Here is an 18,688-nt window from a genome sequence, read left to right as displayed (position 1 = left end):
TGCCTTGAGAAAGGCAGTTTGGCCTACAGTTTCGGAAAGGGTAGCTGGCAATCGAGCTCTGAGGATTTGGCTGTCTCCATTCCATAAAGCTGGGGGCACAGGAACATACAGCCATGTCTAGCCTTGTATTTGAGTTCCAGAGATTTGCAAGGTCTCATGCTTGCAGGGCAAGCACACTGACCCATCTCCCCAGCACTCTCTCTAACAAATTTTAAAATTTACAATTCTTTCTTTATTAGAGATACCTACTTGTATTTTTTCAGGTAAAACAGGTCTACATTTGTTTTTAGATATTCCAACAAAGAAAAGAGCAACAGTGAGCATACAGAAATTAAACAAGAGTAACAGAATGTTAATAACTGAAAAAACTGGATGAGGACACATACTTAGACTTGGATTAGACATTTAGTATAATGGAAGTTAATAAGAAGTTTAATGGCTTAAGAGAATCAAAAGTTGGTGATATTATGAGATGTAACACTCAATTTCCACTGTTAATGTTTTTATATACAGTAACTTGTAGAGAGAAAATTCTTGGCCATTTTGAACCACCTGCTACTCCTTCCTCTTGTTAAGAGCAGAATGACTGATCAGTCTGGAAAAAGAGAGGGAGATAGAAAGAGCTAGAGATAGATAGATAGATAGACAGACAGACACAGAGACAAGAGAAATCTGACTTCAGCACCCTTCCTTCTCTTTTGATCTATCAGTCTAAAGCAGTGGTTCTCAACCTTCCTAATGCGACACTTCAATACAGTTTCTTATGGTTGTAGTGACCCCAACCATAAATTTATTTCATTCCTGGGTCTTGGGCATATACCCAAAAGATGCCCAACCACATCACAAGGACATTTGCTTACCTATGTTCATAGCAGCACTATTTGTAATAGCCAGAACTTAGAAACAACCTAGATGTCCCTCAACTGAAGAATGGATAAGGAAAATGTGGTACATTTACACAACAGAGTATTACACAGCCATAAAAAACAATGGCATCATGAAATGTGTAAGCAAATGGATGGAACTAGAAAAAAAAATCATCCCGAGTGAGGTAACCCAGACCCAGAAAGACAAACATGGTATGTACTCACTCATAAGTGAATATTAGATGCAAAGCAAAGGATAACCAGGCTACAATCTACAACCCCAGATAAACTAGGTGAAGAGGAGGACCTTAAGAGGGACACACATGGATTGCCCCAGGAAGGGGAGAGGGTTAAGATATCCTGGGTAAACTGGGAGTATAGAAGGTGCGGTGGGAACATGAGGGTTTGAGATGGCCAAGTTGGGGGAGGGATAGAGAGAGAGAGCAATGAAAAAGATATCTTGATTTGAGTAAGCCCTCTGAATGAGATGACAGTTGTGTGGTTTGGTCTGTTTGTGGGTCCCCTAGCAATGGGACCAAGACTTATCCCAGGTACATGAACTGGTTTTTTAGAGCCCATTCCCTATGGTGCAATGCCTTACTCAGTCTTGATGCAGCAGGGAGGGCTTGGTCCTGCCCCAACTTGGTATGACAACCTGTGTTAAAAACCCAAGGGAGGCCTTACACCCTATGAGAAGTGGATGGGGGTGGGATGGGAGGAAGCTTGGAGGAGAGAGGGAGGAAGGGAGGGAGGGGGAACAGTGGTTGGTATGTAAAATGAAAACAAAATTTAAATAAATATTTCATTGTTACTTCATAAATGTAATTTTGCTACTGTTATGAATTGTAATATAAATATCTGATATGCTGCCCCTATGAAAGGATCATGAAAGGATCACCCATCGAAGGGGTTGAGACCCACACGTTGAGAACCATTTGTCTAAAGGATGTATTGTTTATACTCTCCTAAATCACAGACTATGTTTGGAATTTGTAACTGGAAACCTGTGCTTTTCTGGTGCTGCCTTTGGGTAATGTGGTAGTCTGAAAGTAATTGGCTCTCATAATCTCATAGGGAGTGGCACTATTAGGAGGTGTGGCTTTGTTGGAGTGGGTATGGCCTTGTTGGAGGAGGTGTGTCACTACAGGGGCAGGCTTTGAGGTTTCCTATGCTCAGGATACCACCCAGTATCTTAGTCAGCTTCCTGTTGCCTGCAAGATGTAGCACTCTCAGCTCTAGTACCATGTCAGCCTGTATGCCACCATGGCCACCTCCCCTACCCCCCGGCATGATGATAATGGACTGAACCTCTGAAACTGTAAGCAAGTCACCCCAACACTTTATAAGAGTTGCTGTGCACATGATGTCTCCTCACAGCATTAAAAACCCTAACGAAGACAGATAAGTATATCTAATTTAGAAGTGAAATAAGATCAAGTTTACTTTGTGCAAATTTAAGCTACACTTTCCAATAATTTTAATCATTCAAAAATGGAATAATAACTTTAAAATATCTTGCAGGGCTCTTAAAACTTAGTTCACAAGGAAGTCACCAACGTCTACACAAGACATTGTAATTACCGTCGTGAGGTTACCACAGCAACACAAAAATATCAGATGACTTGTAGTAGAGGTTGTCATATTCTTTGCTCTATTATGAGTATCTTTCTACTTGTAAACAGGGAAATTTCTTTATAGTTTTCTTTACTTTGGTCTGAAAACATTAATATTTGAAGGCTTTACTTACCTAAGGAGAGACCTTCTTGCTGTAACAACTGCATGAGTATCATGCAGCACCCTCCCATTCGGCTTGATGCACTGGCTGTAGTTGTATTCACCTGTGCCTACAGCTACAACTTCATGATGTCCAGCTGAAAACAGCAGCAAGTTGTTAGTTTTAACCTCTCTCTTTCATTGCTCAAATTCTACCTTTATAATCATTTTTGAAGATTTTATTTTTTATTTATGTGTATGCATATATCTGTGTTTATGCTATGTATATGCCAATGCCCCAAGAGGCCAAATGTGTTGAAGCCCTTGGAACTTTACAGGTGGTTATGAGTCACCCAAAGTGGGCACTGGGAACCAAACTTGGGTCCTCCGAAGAGCCACTAGGGCTCTTATCTGCACAGCCATCTCTCCAGTACCTATCCTCAATTTTCAGTCAGATAAAACTAATAGAAAACGCAGTTCCAACAGTCTTAGAATGTTTTCAGAAATGAAATTTAGATGTAGTTATCTCAATTTAAGTGGCAACTATCTTATGTCACAGTTCATCATCTAAAATTTTAATATAAGCAACAGAATTACCAAATAACCTTAACCTTCAATATGTACCACAATTAATCAGACTCCATTTACTATTCTACTTCTGAATACTCTCTATATAATGCCTCTATTTTTTTTCAGTCCACTCAAACTCTATAAACCGAATTAGTTTTTTTTCTGTTATACTGAAGCTGATTTATTTTAAATAAAGATCCCTATGTATTTCTCTGTTTTGTTTCCATCCACATTTTGCTGTGTTCACACTTGAAATTCCATGCTTTGAAAATGTGCAATTCAAATCAGCAGTCTTTTTTCCTCTCACATCCTAATCATGAGTCAAGTGTAGTGAGTAGTTCATTGCTTTTCCTTCAAACCAACAAAATTCACCCTATCTTCCTCATTCCATCTTTTACTTCCATGTTGATGATTTCAGATAATCTAGTCTCAGCCCTTTGAACAAAGTTCAATTTACATCTGCAACCTGCATGACTTACTAATTCAACAGAAATTAGAAATGTCCTGACATAGACCGGGCCTGAATAGATGCTAGGATTAAATGTTAAAAAAGACATACTTTCATGCAGGAGACAAGGGGGGAAAGCTAAACAAATCCCAGATTATAATATGTTCTTTGAAGGAAAAAATATGGAACTGATGTGAAGAGTAACAGGTTATCATGCAAGGTTGGTGCTAAATCTTCTCCAAATAAGCTGGAATTGAAGCTGCAACCTAAGTGGGTAAAGAAATCATGCAAGGTATCACCCTGAGGAAACAGAGACAGCCAGCACAGCTGCACTAGGAAGTGTGAGTGTATGCTCAAGTGTGTGTGAGGGTGTGCATGCCTGTGCGTGTGTTCATGTTCAGAAGCCAGAAGAGGATGTCAGGTCTGCCTCTCCACTACTCTCTGCCTGATCCTCTGAGGCAGGATCTCTTCGTGGACCTGGGATCACTTCTTGGCTAGGAGGGAAGCCAGCAGCCCCAGCAGTCCTCCTGTTTCTACTCTGCTTGAAGCTAGGGTTACAGGCATTTAAAGGGACCACTCGGCTTGGTGTATGGGTTCAGGGTTAAAACTCTGGTCCTCGTGATTGCAGACCAAGATCTCTTAACTGCTGAGACATCTCCCCAGACTATTTCTTTTAAAAAATTTTCATTGTGAAATGTGCACAGAATTGACATCAATGATAATAATCCCTGAGGTACATGACTGACAAGGGCCTATCTACATGAACAACATACCAAAGCCAGAATATATTCTTTCTCATTTTTTAGCATGATATTTTTCAAACAAAGTTTGTTTTTCTTGTTTTTTGTTTTTTAATTCTCCTCCTTCAGTCCCCTTCTCTACCATATAGCTTTCCACCTCAGCAGGCTCCTTTCTGCTTTTATGTCACATGTCTCCTTTTGCCCTTACTCCCTTTCCTTAACACTTACTCTTGTTTCCTCTTGTGGTCTCCTATCTAGTTTCACAATCTATGCCCACTCCCACTTATTTATGCACATGCAAACACTAAAAGTTAAAATCTGCATATGAAAGAGAATGTGATTTTCTTTTTGGGCCTTTGTCAGAACATTTAACTACTTTCCAGATCCATCCATTTTCCTGTTAGTTTCTTACAACTCAACTAAAATAAGGCAAGGAAGGTAATGAAGTCTAGAAACACATGAGTTACTGCAGGAATGTTCACTTAATTTCCCTCAGATTTTACTAGCCCACATACACACTTGTATTTTCTAGAACATTTTAGTTCTCTCTCATATTCTTCATACAACTTCATGTCACCTTCCAGAATTTCTGTGAACATGGAGACACTATTCTACCACGTGAACTTGAAGTGATGTTTTTATCCATTCTAGTTCATTATCATCATCTTCATATCATCAATTTAGATATGAATTTTCTTTTTCTGTTCATGTTCTTAGTTCTTACACAGAAATTCCAGTATAACAGCTTCAACTGTGATGATCTAATTCATGTTTAACTTCCATCATCTTTTCTTTAAAGTGGTTTTCAACCACTACACATGAATTTACCTTAATTAAAGTTTTAATTCACAATATAAATTAGTACATTTAGTAAATCACTAAACTCTAAATATTGGGCTAAATTATTTACATTATAGTATTTAATTCAATGAACTCTAAAATGTACACAGGTTATTATTTCCATTATCTCTATTTTTAAAAATGAGAAGAAAATTAAAGCACAGAGATGCTAAGTATGTAACTTGCCCAAAGTAAATTTTGGTTGTAGATCTGTCTGGTGCTAATGTTCCCAATAATAACATACATCAAGTATTCCTGATGTATATATATTTTGCATTATCTATCTTATTAAATCTAATTTTTAGCTGGCTTTTAAGCCATCTCTTAGTCTAGTACCAACCATAACTTATCTAAATATATTTTATTTTACTCCTTTACATATAACAATATTGATAATACCTTGTATTATCAATAAATTCACCTCCTTGTTGTCCAATAAATATTTTTTGCTATTCTTTTCCCTCACACCTCCCTCTCTCTAAAAATATTTCCTTTCCTCTACTCAGAGAAACCTCACTAGCATTTAAAGTTTCTGCCTAACTCTTGCCTGTTGCAAAAGATTTTCGTTCAGTTACTTCTCTCCTATCTATGAATTCTCATAAATTGTTTTTTGAGATAGGGCCTCACTATGTAATTCCAAGCTGACTCTCAAGTCAGGATCCTCCATCTAAGACTCCCGAGTTCTGGGATTACAAGAGTGTCTCAACATATCCAGCTTCTCACACATGTGCATGATTAAAATCAGTTTTTCGTGTTTCATCATCTTAGATTTTCAACTTATATATCTATATCTATATATAAAAGATATATGTATATATTAAGATATATATGCTGTATCTAATATATATTTATGATCTAGGTGGGAAGAGAAGATATATATGCTGTATATCATAAAAATTCCTTAAGAATATATCAAATATCAAAAAATGTTTTATCACAGGGCGGTGGTGGCACATGCCTTTAATCCCAGCACGCGGGAGGCAGAGGCAGGCGGATCTCTGTGAGTTTGAGGTCAGCCTGGTCTACAGAGCAAGCTCCAGGACAGGCACCAAAACTACACAGAGAAACCCTGTCTTGAAAATACCAAAAAAAAAAAAAAAAAAAAAAAAAAAAAGGTTTTATCAACATCTCTAATGCAACTTCAGGGATTAGCATGAAAGTAAAACTCTAAACATTAAAAGGTAGGGTAAAGTTAAAATAGAGCTGCAACATCAACATGTCCACAGGAACAGACTCTTCCAAACAGCTCTATTTTCAGTGTCTGCTATACTGAGGTCTAGATTTGGAGATGGCAGAGCTTCTGGTCTCTATTCTGCAGCTCTCCACTGGCTCCTGGTCAGTCCATTTAATTTCTACCTTTGAGAGGCTTTGAATCTAATGACTCACCTACCAGAAAAGGTCACTTCAAATCAATGCATCACTACTGTCTAAAGAAGCAGACAGTTAACCCTATTACTGAAGTATAATTCAAATTACTGAGGTTTAATTAATTCTGCAAAGTAACATATACCAAATATACGGACTTACCTCTTTCAATTATAAAAGCAGCCAATGAACTGCTACATTTCAGATATTGCGAGTGGGTAGAAATTAGTTGACTAAATGTTTCTTTAACAAGCTGTGAAATCTTGGCATACTGGACTTGTCTCCCTTCTAGAAAAAATAAAAAGCAGTACAAATTTGAAGAGCATTTTTCCAAGAAATGTTTTATTTTTGCAGTTACACTAGTTATTAATTTATAGAGACACATGGACAAATTTCCACTTTTTGTCATGGTTGTATTCAGTTGTAAAAGAATACAGATTAAGCTGGGCAGTGGTGGCACACACCTTTAATCCCAGCACTCTGGAGGCAGAACCAGGTGGATCTCTGTGAGTTTGAGGCCAGCCTAGGCTACAGAGTGAGTTCTAGCAAAGGCGCAAAGCTACACAGAGAAACTCTGTCTCAAATAAATAAATAAATAAATAAATAATACAAATTATAGAGCTTTGTGAATAACTTCTTATGAATGATATGTCAGTGTCAACCTCACTACCTGAACACTCTGCTTATGTTTGCTGAACTCAGTCTAGACATGACATTCAAACTCATGATAAACATGGTATTTTTTTTTGGCTGTACATTACTGTCTATGCCACATATTGCAACATTCCACTTAATGACAATAATCCTCCCCAACTTATGACAATCTAAACACATTCATCATAGTCATCATGACACAAATTACTTAGAATCTGCCCCAATGAGAACCACTGCAACCCAAAAAGTATTTGCACTTCTGATACAGTTCCACATTCCAACTAAAAAACTTCCTGACCTTGAAAGATGGTTCAAGTAATTCTCAGTAGTAACCAGAATCACTATAGAACAGTGTATATAACCAAGAATATAAATTAGTTACCCAGGAAGCTTGATTTATTTATTTATTTTTAATATGATGGTGCCTGAAATAGCACAGCAGAGCCCTGGAGACCTAATATTTTGTTCATTTACAACTGTGCATTGCTAATGAAAGGTCACTGTCCAGAGGGTCAGCAATGGCAAAAGGCACTTACTTCAGTGTTTCTCAAAGTTGGTTGTATAGCACTGCTTTTTGTCTCTTTGTTTTGTTTCTAAGACAGTATCTCACTGTATAGGCCAGGCTGGCCCTAAACTCATGATCCTCTTGCCTGGCCTCTGGAGCTCTGGGGTTATATGCATTTGCCAACATGCCTAGACCACTGAAAAAGGTTCTTAATTGATAAGTCTTTTCACCCTGAAGGCCTCTCTGCTGACACAGCAATCCAAATTAAATCGAATCAGACCGAATTGGAAAAGCCCAGGTTTAATGGGTAAAGCGTTCCCGGGTGATTCCCGGGCCCCTCAGAGAGGAGACCAGGACGACAGACCAGAAGAACCATGAGTCTGTTTTTTGGGGATGCAGCTTATATACCCTGTGGGAGTGGTCTTGAGCCTCTCTGGGGGAGGAGCTGTGTTTGATGGGCTTTGAAGGGGCAGGTTTGGGGAAAGAGATCAGGAAGGAAGTTGAGGTGGATCTTCCACCAGAACATTCCAGACTCTTTGGGTACAGGGATGCCAGGGTGCCAGGGGTTGAAGTGGAGCTCCCACCCAAACATTGATATTAAATTGGTGGATGTTAATGGTTTATCAGGTGGTTCATAGTTCATTTAATATTTTCAAAGAAAACTGAAATGATTTTGCATTTGTGCAATGCGTGTATATGAAATGTATGACTATTTAAATTTTTCAATAAATTCTTTTAATAATCATAATTTTCTAAAAGGCACACAAATGCATTAGCAGTCTCAGTACCTTGCTAAGTGGATATAACTTATTTTAAGTCCATTTATCTGTTCTCATTTTCATTGAACTTGCATTTTTATTTGTTAATATTATTAACACTATACCTGAAACAAACCAGGTGAATCACATTACAAAAAACATAAAGAGTAAAAGGACAGTCATAAAATTACAAAATTAAACTTTGAGTTAAAGCTAAGTGAACTGTTAGTGGCTCTGTTTATCACCCAGAATTCATGGTACAGGAAAAGAAATTTCCATTAAAATGTTTTTAATTATTCTTCTTTTATAGAGGAAAGATATAGATTCATAAGTTCCCCTCTCCAGATGCAGGACCACTACCACCAATTCTCTACAGGTATTTTGAAACACAATCTATAAATATGAACATACTTCATTGAAAAAATAAAGCCAAGACCACACTAAAGCCTACTCTTTGTATTTACTTAGTCATGAACAATGAAGGTGGCTGTTAATGTTTTTTCATTCTCTTTAATCGTTCCAAGAATGAATGTACTATATGGTTTGCAATTATTTTGTGTCTTATTTTATGATACAGAAAGTACACTGCAATTAGGGGCAACAGAATACAAATTATGGATATAGTAAGAAAATGTTTTGCTGCATATTAAAAACATCACAAAGAACATCTGAGACTCATCACTGTGCCAATATATGAGGAGGATATAGCTCAGTAATAAAGTGCTTCAAATGTACTCCTGGGTTCAATCCTGAACACCATAAAAAACAAAACAATATGCTAAAATAGCTCTTCTCTTAATTTAAAGATTTATTTTTATTTGTGTGTGCATTCTGTTTTTCTGTGTGAATGTGCATGTGTGTGTGTGGGGGGGGGACTCATGGAGACCAGAAGAGAATGTGAGATCCCCTGGAGCTGGGAATTACAGGCAGTTGTAAGCCACCCAATCTTGAAAACATACTCCCTCCATTCCAGTCCTCTGCAAAAGCAGAACACGCTTTAACTGCTGAGCAGCCCCCTTGGTCTTAATATTGAAAGAAATATTTTGAATATAATCAAATCAAATAGTTACTAAATATTCCTCTCAGCAAATGAGTAAAAAAATGAGCAAGTACAATACTGTTTTCCCTATACATGTGTGCTAGCTATTGAGGGAATAAAACAGCATCGCAAGGTATTAGGAATAACGAGATGAAACCGTGACACACATAAAATCTGTTCACAATATCTTTTAAAGGTATTTTATCATGTGTATGTGTATGTGTGTGTGTGTGTGAGGGGTGTTGTATATGTGAGTGCAGGTACCTATAGGAACCAGAGGTGGTGAATCCTCTTGGAGCTAGAATTACAGGCAGTTGTGGGTGGCCTGCTATGAGTGCTGGTAACTGAATTTGGATCCTCTACAGGAGTAGTAGGAGATCTTAACTACCGAGCCATCTCTCCAGCCTTCTTATGCTACTTCTTTGACTACAAGTTGCTAACTTCAAGAGATACCCATTATCATGATAACCTGAATCTATTTTCAGAGCCAGTATACTACTGAAATACAGTCTATTAGAAATGTACTTCGAAGCAGACAGACCTTGATAACTGGCCCAACATGAAATGTTCAGTAAATTTTTTGTGGGTCTCAAATCTTTATTTTTTCTTCAAAAGCTTAAACATTCAATTCCTATTTTAACCCCATATATTTGTTTGCTTACCCTTTTCTGACATTTGGCTCCAAAACTTAATTTCCAAAACTGGACTCTACCTTTGCATTATTAACTGTATCCTTTCTGACTCACATACTATGACAGGTTCTCCTAGGGTAATACGATTTAGATCCTTTACCAATTCTTTGAAATCTACCCCCTTGATCATTAAAGATATTCAGAGGCTAATAGGAATGGCAAAACCTTTTCTACCATAAGCAACCACTCTTGCAGACTGAGCCATCAGGGATGTTCATGAACTCTTATACCTCTGAGGTCAAGTGACCATACCTATCTCTTAGTGGATTTTGTCTCTTGAATGTGCTTATTTCCCTGGTCTGTCCATGCAAGCACACAAATAATTGAGACCTTTTTTCTTTGTCTTAGAAAGACGACTAGAACAGCAAGGCTGACTGGAACCAAAGTTCCCAAACCCTAACCTCCAGGCCTAGAAAAATGAAATGAAACTCTTTTCAACTTACAAATGCCTTCCTTAAAGTCTGAAGTGTCTCTCAAATATCATCAGTATAGGAATTAAGAAGAATTTCCTGCCTTCCAGGAGACAATAGGCTACCAGTCAAGGATACAATTGCTTTACAATATTGAATATGACAATCATGATAAAACAATGCAAGTTCTGATTTAACACTTTCTATACGCCAGAAACCAATGTATTTTGTGCCTATCAACTCAATCCTCACAATAATTAGATGAGGTAATTGCCTTAATGGCAATTTTAAAAGTGAAGAAATTAAAGTACAACGAGAATTAATTAGTTCTTGGTCACATAAACAGTAATTTCAACTGAAGTTTTATACACACAAATATATACATATATAAATATGTACATTTACCTATATATTTAATCTCATTTATACATATATAAAATGTGTATTTTTATATGTATATATACATGAGTTTTAAAGATTTTATTTTATGTGTTTTGTCATCATGTATATGTGTGTACCATGTACATGCTTTATTAACTTACCTCTTTATTAAAAGGATCCTGCCCACCAGTATTTCATGTGGTTCTGACAACTGAGACAAAGTTCTCATACCATCTAGGCAAGCACTCTACCACCAAGTTATGTCCAAGACCCCTTTCCCATTTTTAGAGAAGCCTCACTACATTGACAGGCTGCTTGGTGGACTGGCAAGCCTTGAACTTGCTATCCTCCTGCCTCAGCCCTGAGAACAGCTAGGACTTATATATGGCTGTACCATCGGAACTGGCTAAAATCCCTTTTTAAATCTTTCCTTTCCAACCTCATTTCTCTCACTACAAGCAAATTTTTAAGGAACATTTCCCCTTTAATAGAAGCATGAAAGGTCTGAATAAAATGTTAAGGTACATTTTCATATCTGTGCACTTTAATTTTTCATCAGGTTAATAGTCTAAAAAGATCATGTCCTACCATATTGTACTTTTGAAACATATGCTGCTTCGGGTGTGACAACAGGTTCTGCAGGGATAGGAGGAGGTCCTGTAAATAAAACGAAGACATAAAGAGACAATGAAGTGGCAACCTTAGAAAGAACTGAGAGCCAGCACTTTACTGTTCTGTAGTAATAGTAATCCAAAAATGCACTCCAAAAAGTAACAACCCAAGAACGACCATACATAATGGTTCTATTTCTTTACACTTCTGTCAGCTCTGTCATCATCAAGTACTCACTGGCTCAGTTGGTCTTCCTATTTTGACATCAGCTGTGCAAACTAATTTCTGAGTTTCCTGATCTTAACAGCACAGCCTAGCTTCCTTTGTAAAAGCTGCACCATTCTGAAACTGAGCTTACTTCAGATACATGAGAACAATCTGTTTACAATAATACTTTGTAAAACATTTAAAATTAACATTTTATCAAAATGAGTAAAATTATTTTAAATGCTCTTATTAGGCTTTTAACAGGACAGTGCTACAAATTTTCTAATAATATTAGTCCTATTCTTTGCAAATGTTTTCCAGATCAGCCCTAAAAGCTACAGAGCACATGCAAAACAAGATAGTGACACAGGGACAGAGGGACACCTGAGGAAAAAGATCAGGAAGGTTTAACTGAAGAGGCTCTGGAAGCTAAGGTTTTTAAACTTAGTTAAAAGAAAACAAGATGAAAAACCAGTTAAAGATACAGAGACAAGTAAAGACAGAGTGGTGATGTTACCTGACATCTCACACTAGAGAAAATGCTAACTAGAGTTAGACACATATTCCTGGACTTGAGAAAAGCAAGCTGAAAACTCAGAAAGAAGGATTTAAAATCCATTTACTCAAGAGAATATGGCTTAAGCAGAAGGAAAACTAGAGATATTAAATTCTGCTTATTATGAATAAATAATCTCAATAACCAGAACAAAACTGCACAAGGAAAACTTCATTGTAAAATACCAGGTAAAATAGCCAAACAAAGTTGAAAAAGAATAAAAATAGAGAGTTCACATACACAGATTTAGAAACTTATTCCAAAGCTGTGTAATCAAAACAATATGACAGTAATCAAAAGAGTGTATTGCTGGCATAAGGACATATACACATACCAGAGAGCCCAGAAAGATATAATCTAGTTGTTTTTAACAGGAGTGCCAGGGCATTTTTTTGACAAACGCTCCCATGAAAACTAATTTTCACAAGCTGTAGAATAAAGTTGTACACTGGCATCTTATATGAAAATAAAAATTTATCAAAAATTTGTAAATGTAATAGCTAAAACCAGAAAGCTCTAAAAAGAAACCACAGGGAGAAACTTCATGACATTGGATTTGGCAATAGTTTCTTGGGTATGACACCAAAGATTACGGACAACAAAAGAAAACTGGATTTATCAAAAAATAAAATGTTTTATATATCAAAGGATACTATCAATAAAGTTAAAAGGTAACCCACAGGATGGAATGTTTTTATTTGTACATAAAGTATCTTATAAATACCCAGAATACACAAAGTTTTAAAAGTCACTAACAATAGAATTAGTTTAAAATGGAAGAAATGACTTTAACAGGATTTGTCTCTCCTCCTTAAAAAGATAATGTCCAATAAACACATCATCAATAGGGAAATTTAAGTCAAAACCACAAAAGATACTACTTTACATCCTTTAGTATGACTACTGGCAAAACATGATTATATCTTTTTGTGATGAAAATGCAAGATCATTGTAACTATGAAACATTTCAGCAAACAGCAACTGAGAGAAATTATTCAAAATCTAATTTTGTAGTTGTTAAGTAATCCTTCATTAAGTCTTTCAGATGATTCCTTCTGGAAAATGACACATTCAAACACACTGTAGTCAGTTCAATTTACCTGCTGGTTCTATAACTCTTGGCTCGGCCTCATCAAGTTGTAGAAGCTCATCAAGAGCTAATTTTGCTGCATTGGATCTAGATTCCTTTTTATTTTGTCCCAGTCCAGTCTTGTACTGAATACCATCCACCACAGCACAGAAAGCAAAATATGGTCCCATAACATTACCTTGAAAAAGAACCAAGAATGAACACTACAATAATTCACAGAATATTCTTGCAATTAATGTCTGAATGTTATGAAAATATTCCAGTATAAAGTTCTAGAAAACTATTTAGTATTAAATGATCTCATTTTAGTATAAACTCAACTTTCTGTAGACTAATTAGGGATTAAAATTATAGTTCTATCAGCCCCTAAACTGATTTTGTGGGTTCAAGCAGCTATATTGGCTGCAGATATAATGCAAGCAATAAAGACAGCTTCAGAATACAGTATAATGTATAGCAATGGTTAGCACTCAAATATTTACTAAACTACTTGAGAGGTAATAAAATATTTGAAGACTTCTAGAAGTATTCATGTTCAAAATTTCAATACAAATAAAATTAAATTTCTCTCATCTTTGGATGGCCCTATTAATTTTATAAGCTCCAAATTATAAGGTATACTTTTGGAGAAACTTTGTATACCCATTAAAGCATCATAGTAAGCAACTGAATCCATTACCACTCAGGAAAGGGAGGGTCGGAGAACATATAGGAAGAAACAAAACAAGAAAGAGAAAAGGCATCTTCATGAATTAAACTGAATGCCCATTCTTCCACAAATTCTCCAACAGGATTACCTTTACACTATTACCTTTACTTGGATTTTGTATTTGCCTCATGAAAAATGAAATTTAATCATCTTCTAAATTTACAGGTAGAACATTTTAATGTTAGGAATCTATACTAAATTTCTAAATCACTACTTTTTGGCTAGGGACTGTCTTATTTTCTCACAACCATGCTATATTAATTGGTTTTAAAAGATACACTCAAGATTTTATTAGGAACTTAAATCTATATCTGGCTAACCTTGCTTTTTCTCCTTTACCTAAACATCTCTATTTTCCATTTTTCCATGTTTACATGTATTTTTATCTAAACTACCAAACCAGAGAACATTTTACATTCTTAACAAGTGGCTCAGATGATTCTTAGGTATATTACATATTAAATTTGTTAAAAGTGTTCTGTATGAGAATGCTGAGCTTTGAACCTCACATTGTTTACAACACAGGTTCACAAATGTACTGAATCATACTTATAACAAAACGAACACCACTGGCACTCTTCAGACCAGTGAAGCATTTACACTGGGCATTTTTTATCTTTTTCTAATAGCTTACATTTTCTAAGGCTTATCTATTTGAGAATAGTGTAGGAAAGCTAAGAAGTTAAACAAGGATTGAGACCACAGTTTACTTTATACTACAGTGCACATTTTTGTCATGTTAAGGTTACTGGTATTTCACCCAAAGAAACTTCTTAAAAATCTTCAGTAAAATTTCCAGAGCTTGCCGGGCGGTGGTGGCGCACGCCTTTAATCCCAGCACTTGGGAGGCAGAGCCAGGTGAATCTCTGTGAGTTCGAGGCCAGCCTGGGCTACCAAGTGAGTTCCAGGAAAGGCGCAAAGCTACATAGAGAAACCCTGTCTCGAAAAACCAAAAAAAAAAAAAAAAAATTCCAGAGCTTTAAATTATGTTGCAAATCTTTGAGATACATATAGGAATATACAGGCAAAGTTGCAAAATAAGAAACAAAACTATGCATGCATACAAATATTTTAAAGCTGTGTTTTTACTATCACATTTTTAGTCAATGCTTCTTCTTTTTTTCTTTTTCAAGACAGGGTCTCTCTATGTAGCCCTGGCTGTCCTGAACTCGCTCTGTAGACCAGGCTGGCCTAGAACTCACAGAGATCCACCTGCCTCTGCCTCCTGATTGCTAGGATTAAAGGTGTGTACCACTGTCTGGCTAGTCAATGTTTCTTAAAAGTACCTAATCTCTTATTTTCCCAAGTTCCTAAAGTTCTTACTTAGTGTCCACAACATAAAGAGATTAGAAGCCTCTTTCTGGTCTTAACTGATTACACTCCTGAATCCATCCACAGGTACAACATGGTAAGAGACTTTTTCAGGTTTAAGGGAGAGTGGAAGAAATGACAGACAAGTCTGCACATACAGCATCAACCACAGAAGCGCTCTTTTCAGATCAAATCCTTGAATTTCACGGTCCAAATTTGAACATATTGCTTTCTAGGCCATCACAGTCACAGAATGTTTCTTACACTTCAGGACAGATCCCTAACATCGCCAGAAATGTGTCTTTATTGTACCACTATTTGCATCATAAGACACTCATTAGCCCTAATAATGCATACCATAAGTGAACACAGAACCACTTATATGCCCTACTTCTATCGGGAAAAAATGCTAGCACTGGGATAATTAGACATAACTTCAAACTTGCCTGTTGTTACAGTCTCCTTAAGGTCAAGCTGAACACGCTGCATTTGTGCATATTGGTGCAAGGCTGACACAGGATTTATCTCTCCACGTTTGTATTTCATTATAAATTCTTTAGGTATTTTTTTTGGAGGAAGGACAGGATTTGAAATAGATGAAAGCCCTTTGGAAAGCAACGGCTCTGGAAAATTACCTAAGAACAAATGTTTATACTGGTCAATTTGGTTTAAAGAAAATCCTTCTTAAATAAGCATATCTTTCCCCCAAGTTCCTACTAGACAGTCTGGGCACACATATAAGCACAACTTGCTATTGTAAATGTCTTTTGGCACACTGAGGACACACTGTACTGAAATATTAATTATATTAGTGCTAGAAAAAATATTGGAACTTTAGTGATGTTTTCAGAGAGAAGTTATTTTTACAGATGCGCTCACTAAGGCCTAGAATGGTTTAAAGAAAATCCTTCTTAAATAAGCATATCTTTCCCCCAAGTTCCTACTAGACAGTCTGGGCACACATATAAGCACAACTTGCTATTGTAAATGTCTTTTGGCACACTGAGGACACACTGTACTGAAATATTAATTATATTAGTGCTAGAAAAAATATTGGAACTTTAGTGATGTTTTCAGAGAGAAGTTATTTTTACAGATGCGCTCACTAAGGCCTAGAATGGAAACGACACAGATCTGGTTTAGTTGGGACTACAATCTAGTTTGTGCTCTAATCTGCGGCTATAATGCCTATCCCACTGAGTCCCACTGATTCCAGTTCAGCCTAAGGTTTACAGTATGCTTGCCTCTGCTTTATGTTATACTAAGTGGTCTATAGAATACAAAGGACTTATTAGCCTAGTTCTTTCCCTGACACCTCATGGGCGGGTGTGTGTGTGTGTGTGTGTGTGTGTGTGTGTGTGTGTGTGAGATACTTTAAGTAATTTAACAGTGAAGGTGGAAACTAGGAAATGCAAGGTTAAAGAGTTCTACAGGCCATCTACTGTATTGTAAGTCACAGTTACTAACTCCAAATGCGACAGGGCCACGGAGATGACAGACAGGCAGACACACCCCCCAAAAACAAACCAACACTACACTTATTGGCAATCCCAGGGTCTTAATGTACCAAGGCACTTCTACAAATAAAAAGGAAGTTGTACCTGTCACTTGTGTAACCTTGGATGCCATATTCGACAGGCTGCAACTTTCGGAGGAATAACCGGTGGGCAGAGCGACCGTCTGAGCTGATGACTGAACTGGTAAGTTCTTTTTCAGCATCTGAGCAAAGCTGGGGACCCTGGAACTCTGAAACCAGTCATTGTTTCCAGAAGTTTTCTCATCTGTTTAGGATGAAATTGGCAGAAAATAAAAAATCCCAGGGAAATAAGTTCCCGGAAGGAGGAAGAGAAACCCACGAAAACTTTTAAATCCACAGATTTCCCCCCCACACACACATAGGCTCCCGTGGCTACTGCCAAATCCCTCTGTAACTGACCTCAAAGCTGAGTTGTGTTTTAACAGACAATGAAGTCTTCAGAATTCCTCCCCCAAGCTCAACTACAAAAGGGAATGGAGGGACCACGGGGTGGGCGTGAAAGGAAGGACCAGGAGTCTCCTGGGGACTGAGGGGCCTCATTAGCACGGTCTAGAGAGATGAAAGCAGGAGAGGACAGAACCGAACGGTGCCCCCACACCCCCGGGCCAGCGCACCCCCGAGGCTGTCCTTCGCGCCCTCGCCGCCCAGGCTCGCAGGCAGGTGAGCGGCCAGAGGCAGGCCGAGCCGAGGGCCCGGGACCGGGGCTCGTCGGCTGCCGCCCGCGGTCGCCATGGCTGCGCTGCCACCGTCGACCTCTCGCCTCAGGCCTCTGCCGGGCACGCGGCCAGTCGCGTCTTTCAAAAGGCCCCTCGTGCTGACCCTGAGGAGTGGGGCCTGCGCCCCCGCGGCGCCCGTCGTCCAATCAGCAAGGACCCCCGCTCTCGGCCCCGCCCCTCCGCCCCTGCGCCCCTGGCGCACGCTGGCTGCGTAGGCTCGTCCGGGTCAGGGCGAATGCTGCACGGGTTCCAGGCCTCGTGTCTGTCCTGGCCATGGGCACGTCCGCAGCTGTCTATCTCTGTGGAAGACAAAGTCCCAAGGTTCAGCCTCTTCTCCTACCCTGCCCCCCTCACCTGCTCATGAGGCTGCTTGTCCTCACCCCAGTTGTCTTAGCATGACCCCAGTCCTCACAGTGCATGGCACGGCTGCTTATCCCGGCCTCACTGAGGGTGACCCCAGCCCTCACAGTGCACCATGTCACATCAGTTGTCTACACATAGTGTGCCAGCCCTCACAAAACACCAGATGGCTGTCTAACCCTGCCTAAGTGTCTGTACCTAGGAGGACTTCCCCAGGGTCCTTCCAGGCAGCCAGGGATACCTGAGACTTATTTCAAAGACACTTTATCTCTAGGTAGGAACTAAGAAGGGCCCAGGGGTTAGACCTTTGACAAGCAGAAGCTCCACTAGTGTGGCCCCAAAGAACCGTAAGGAAGTCAGATGTGAGGCTGGAAGCAAATGGCCCTAATATGTGGGTGACTGATTCCAACCCCCTTCCCCCAAAATACACATTTTTTAGTCTTTTTTTTTCCTCATAAAAGTCGAAAGGAAACCTAACCAAGGTGTTACCTGATAGGTAATTGAAAATATTTTCAACAGTAAATTACCAAGTGTTGGCATGCAATCAAGGAATTCAAAGTATTGAGTTTTGTTAGCACAAAACTTACATTTTGATGCATCTACTCTTTT

At 38.3% G+C, this 18,688-nt stretch overlaps 1 protein-coding gene across 1 annotated transcript in view; it reads right to left on the bottom strand.

The window, feature by feature from the left end:
- The window catches only part of Adad1 (adenosine deaminase domain containing 1), a 37,156-nt gene extending 19,354 nt beyond the window's left edge, over positions 1-17,802 (bottom strand). The window contains exons 1-7 of the mRNA XM_059265251.1: positions 17,618-17,802; positions 17,068-17,247; positions 15,913-16,101; positions 13,457-13,624; positions 11,570-11,638; positions 6,705-6,830; positions 2,614-2,737 (exon numbers count right to left, since the gene is read on the bottom strand). Coding sequence (XP_059121234.1) covers positions 2,614-2,737; positions 6,705-6,830; positions 11,570-11,638; positions 13,457-13,624; positions 15,913-16,101; positions 17,068-17,247; positions 17,618-17,735 — 974 coding nt within the window. The 5' untranslated portion in view covers positions 17,736-17,802. The remainder of the gene's footprint in view (positions 1-2,613; positions 2,738-6,704; positions 6,831-11,569; positions 11,639-13,456; positions 13,625-15,912; positions 16,102-17,067; positions 17,248-17,617) is intronic.
- Positions 17,803-18,688: the final 886 nt, after the last annotated feature.

This window comes from Peromyscus eremicus, chromosome 6, assembly GCF_949786415.1.
Source record: "Peromyscus eremicus chromosome 6, PerEre_H2_v1, whole genome shotgun sequence".
Lineage (NCBI taxonomy): Eukaryota > Metazoa > Chordata > Mammalia > Rodentia > Cricetidae > Peromyscus > Peromyscus eremicus.
Note: the sequence above shows the minus strand (reverse complement) of the source record. Positions and strands in the feature narration are given on the sequence as shown.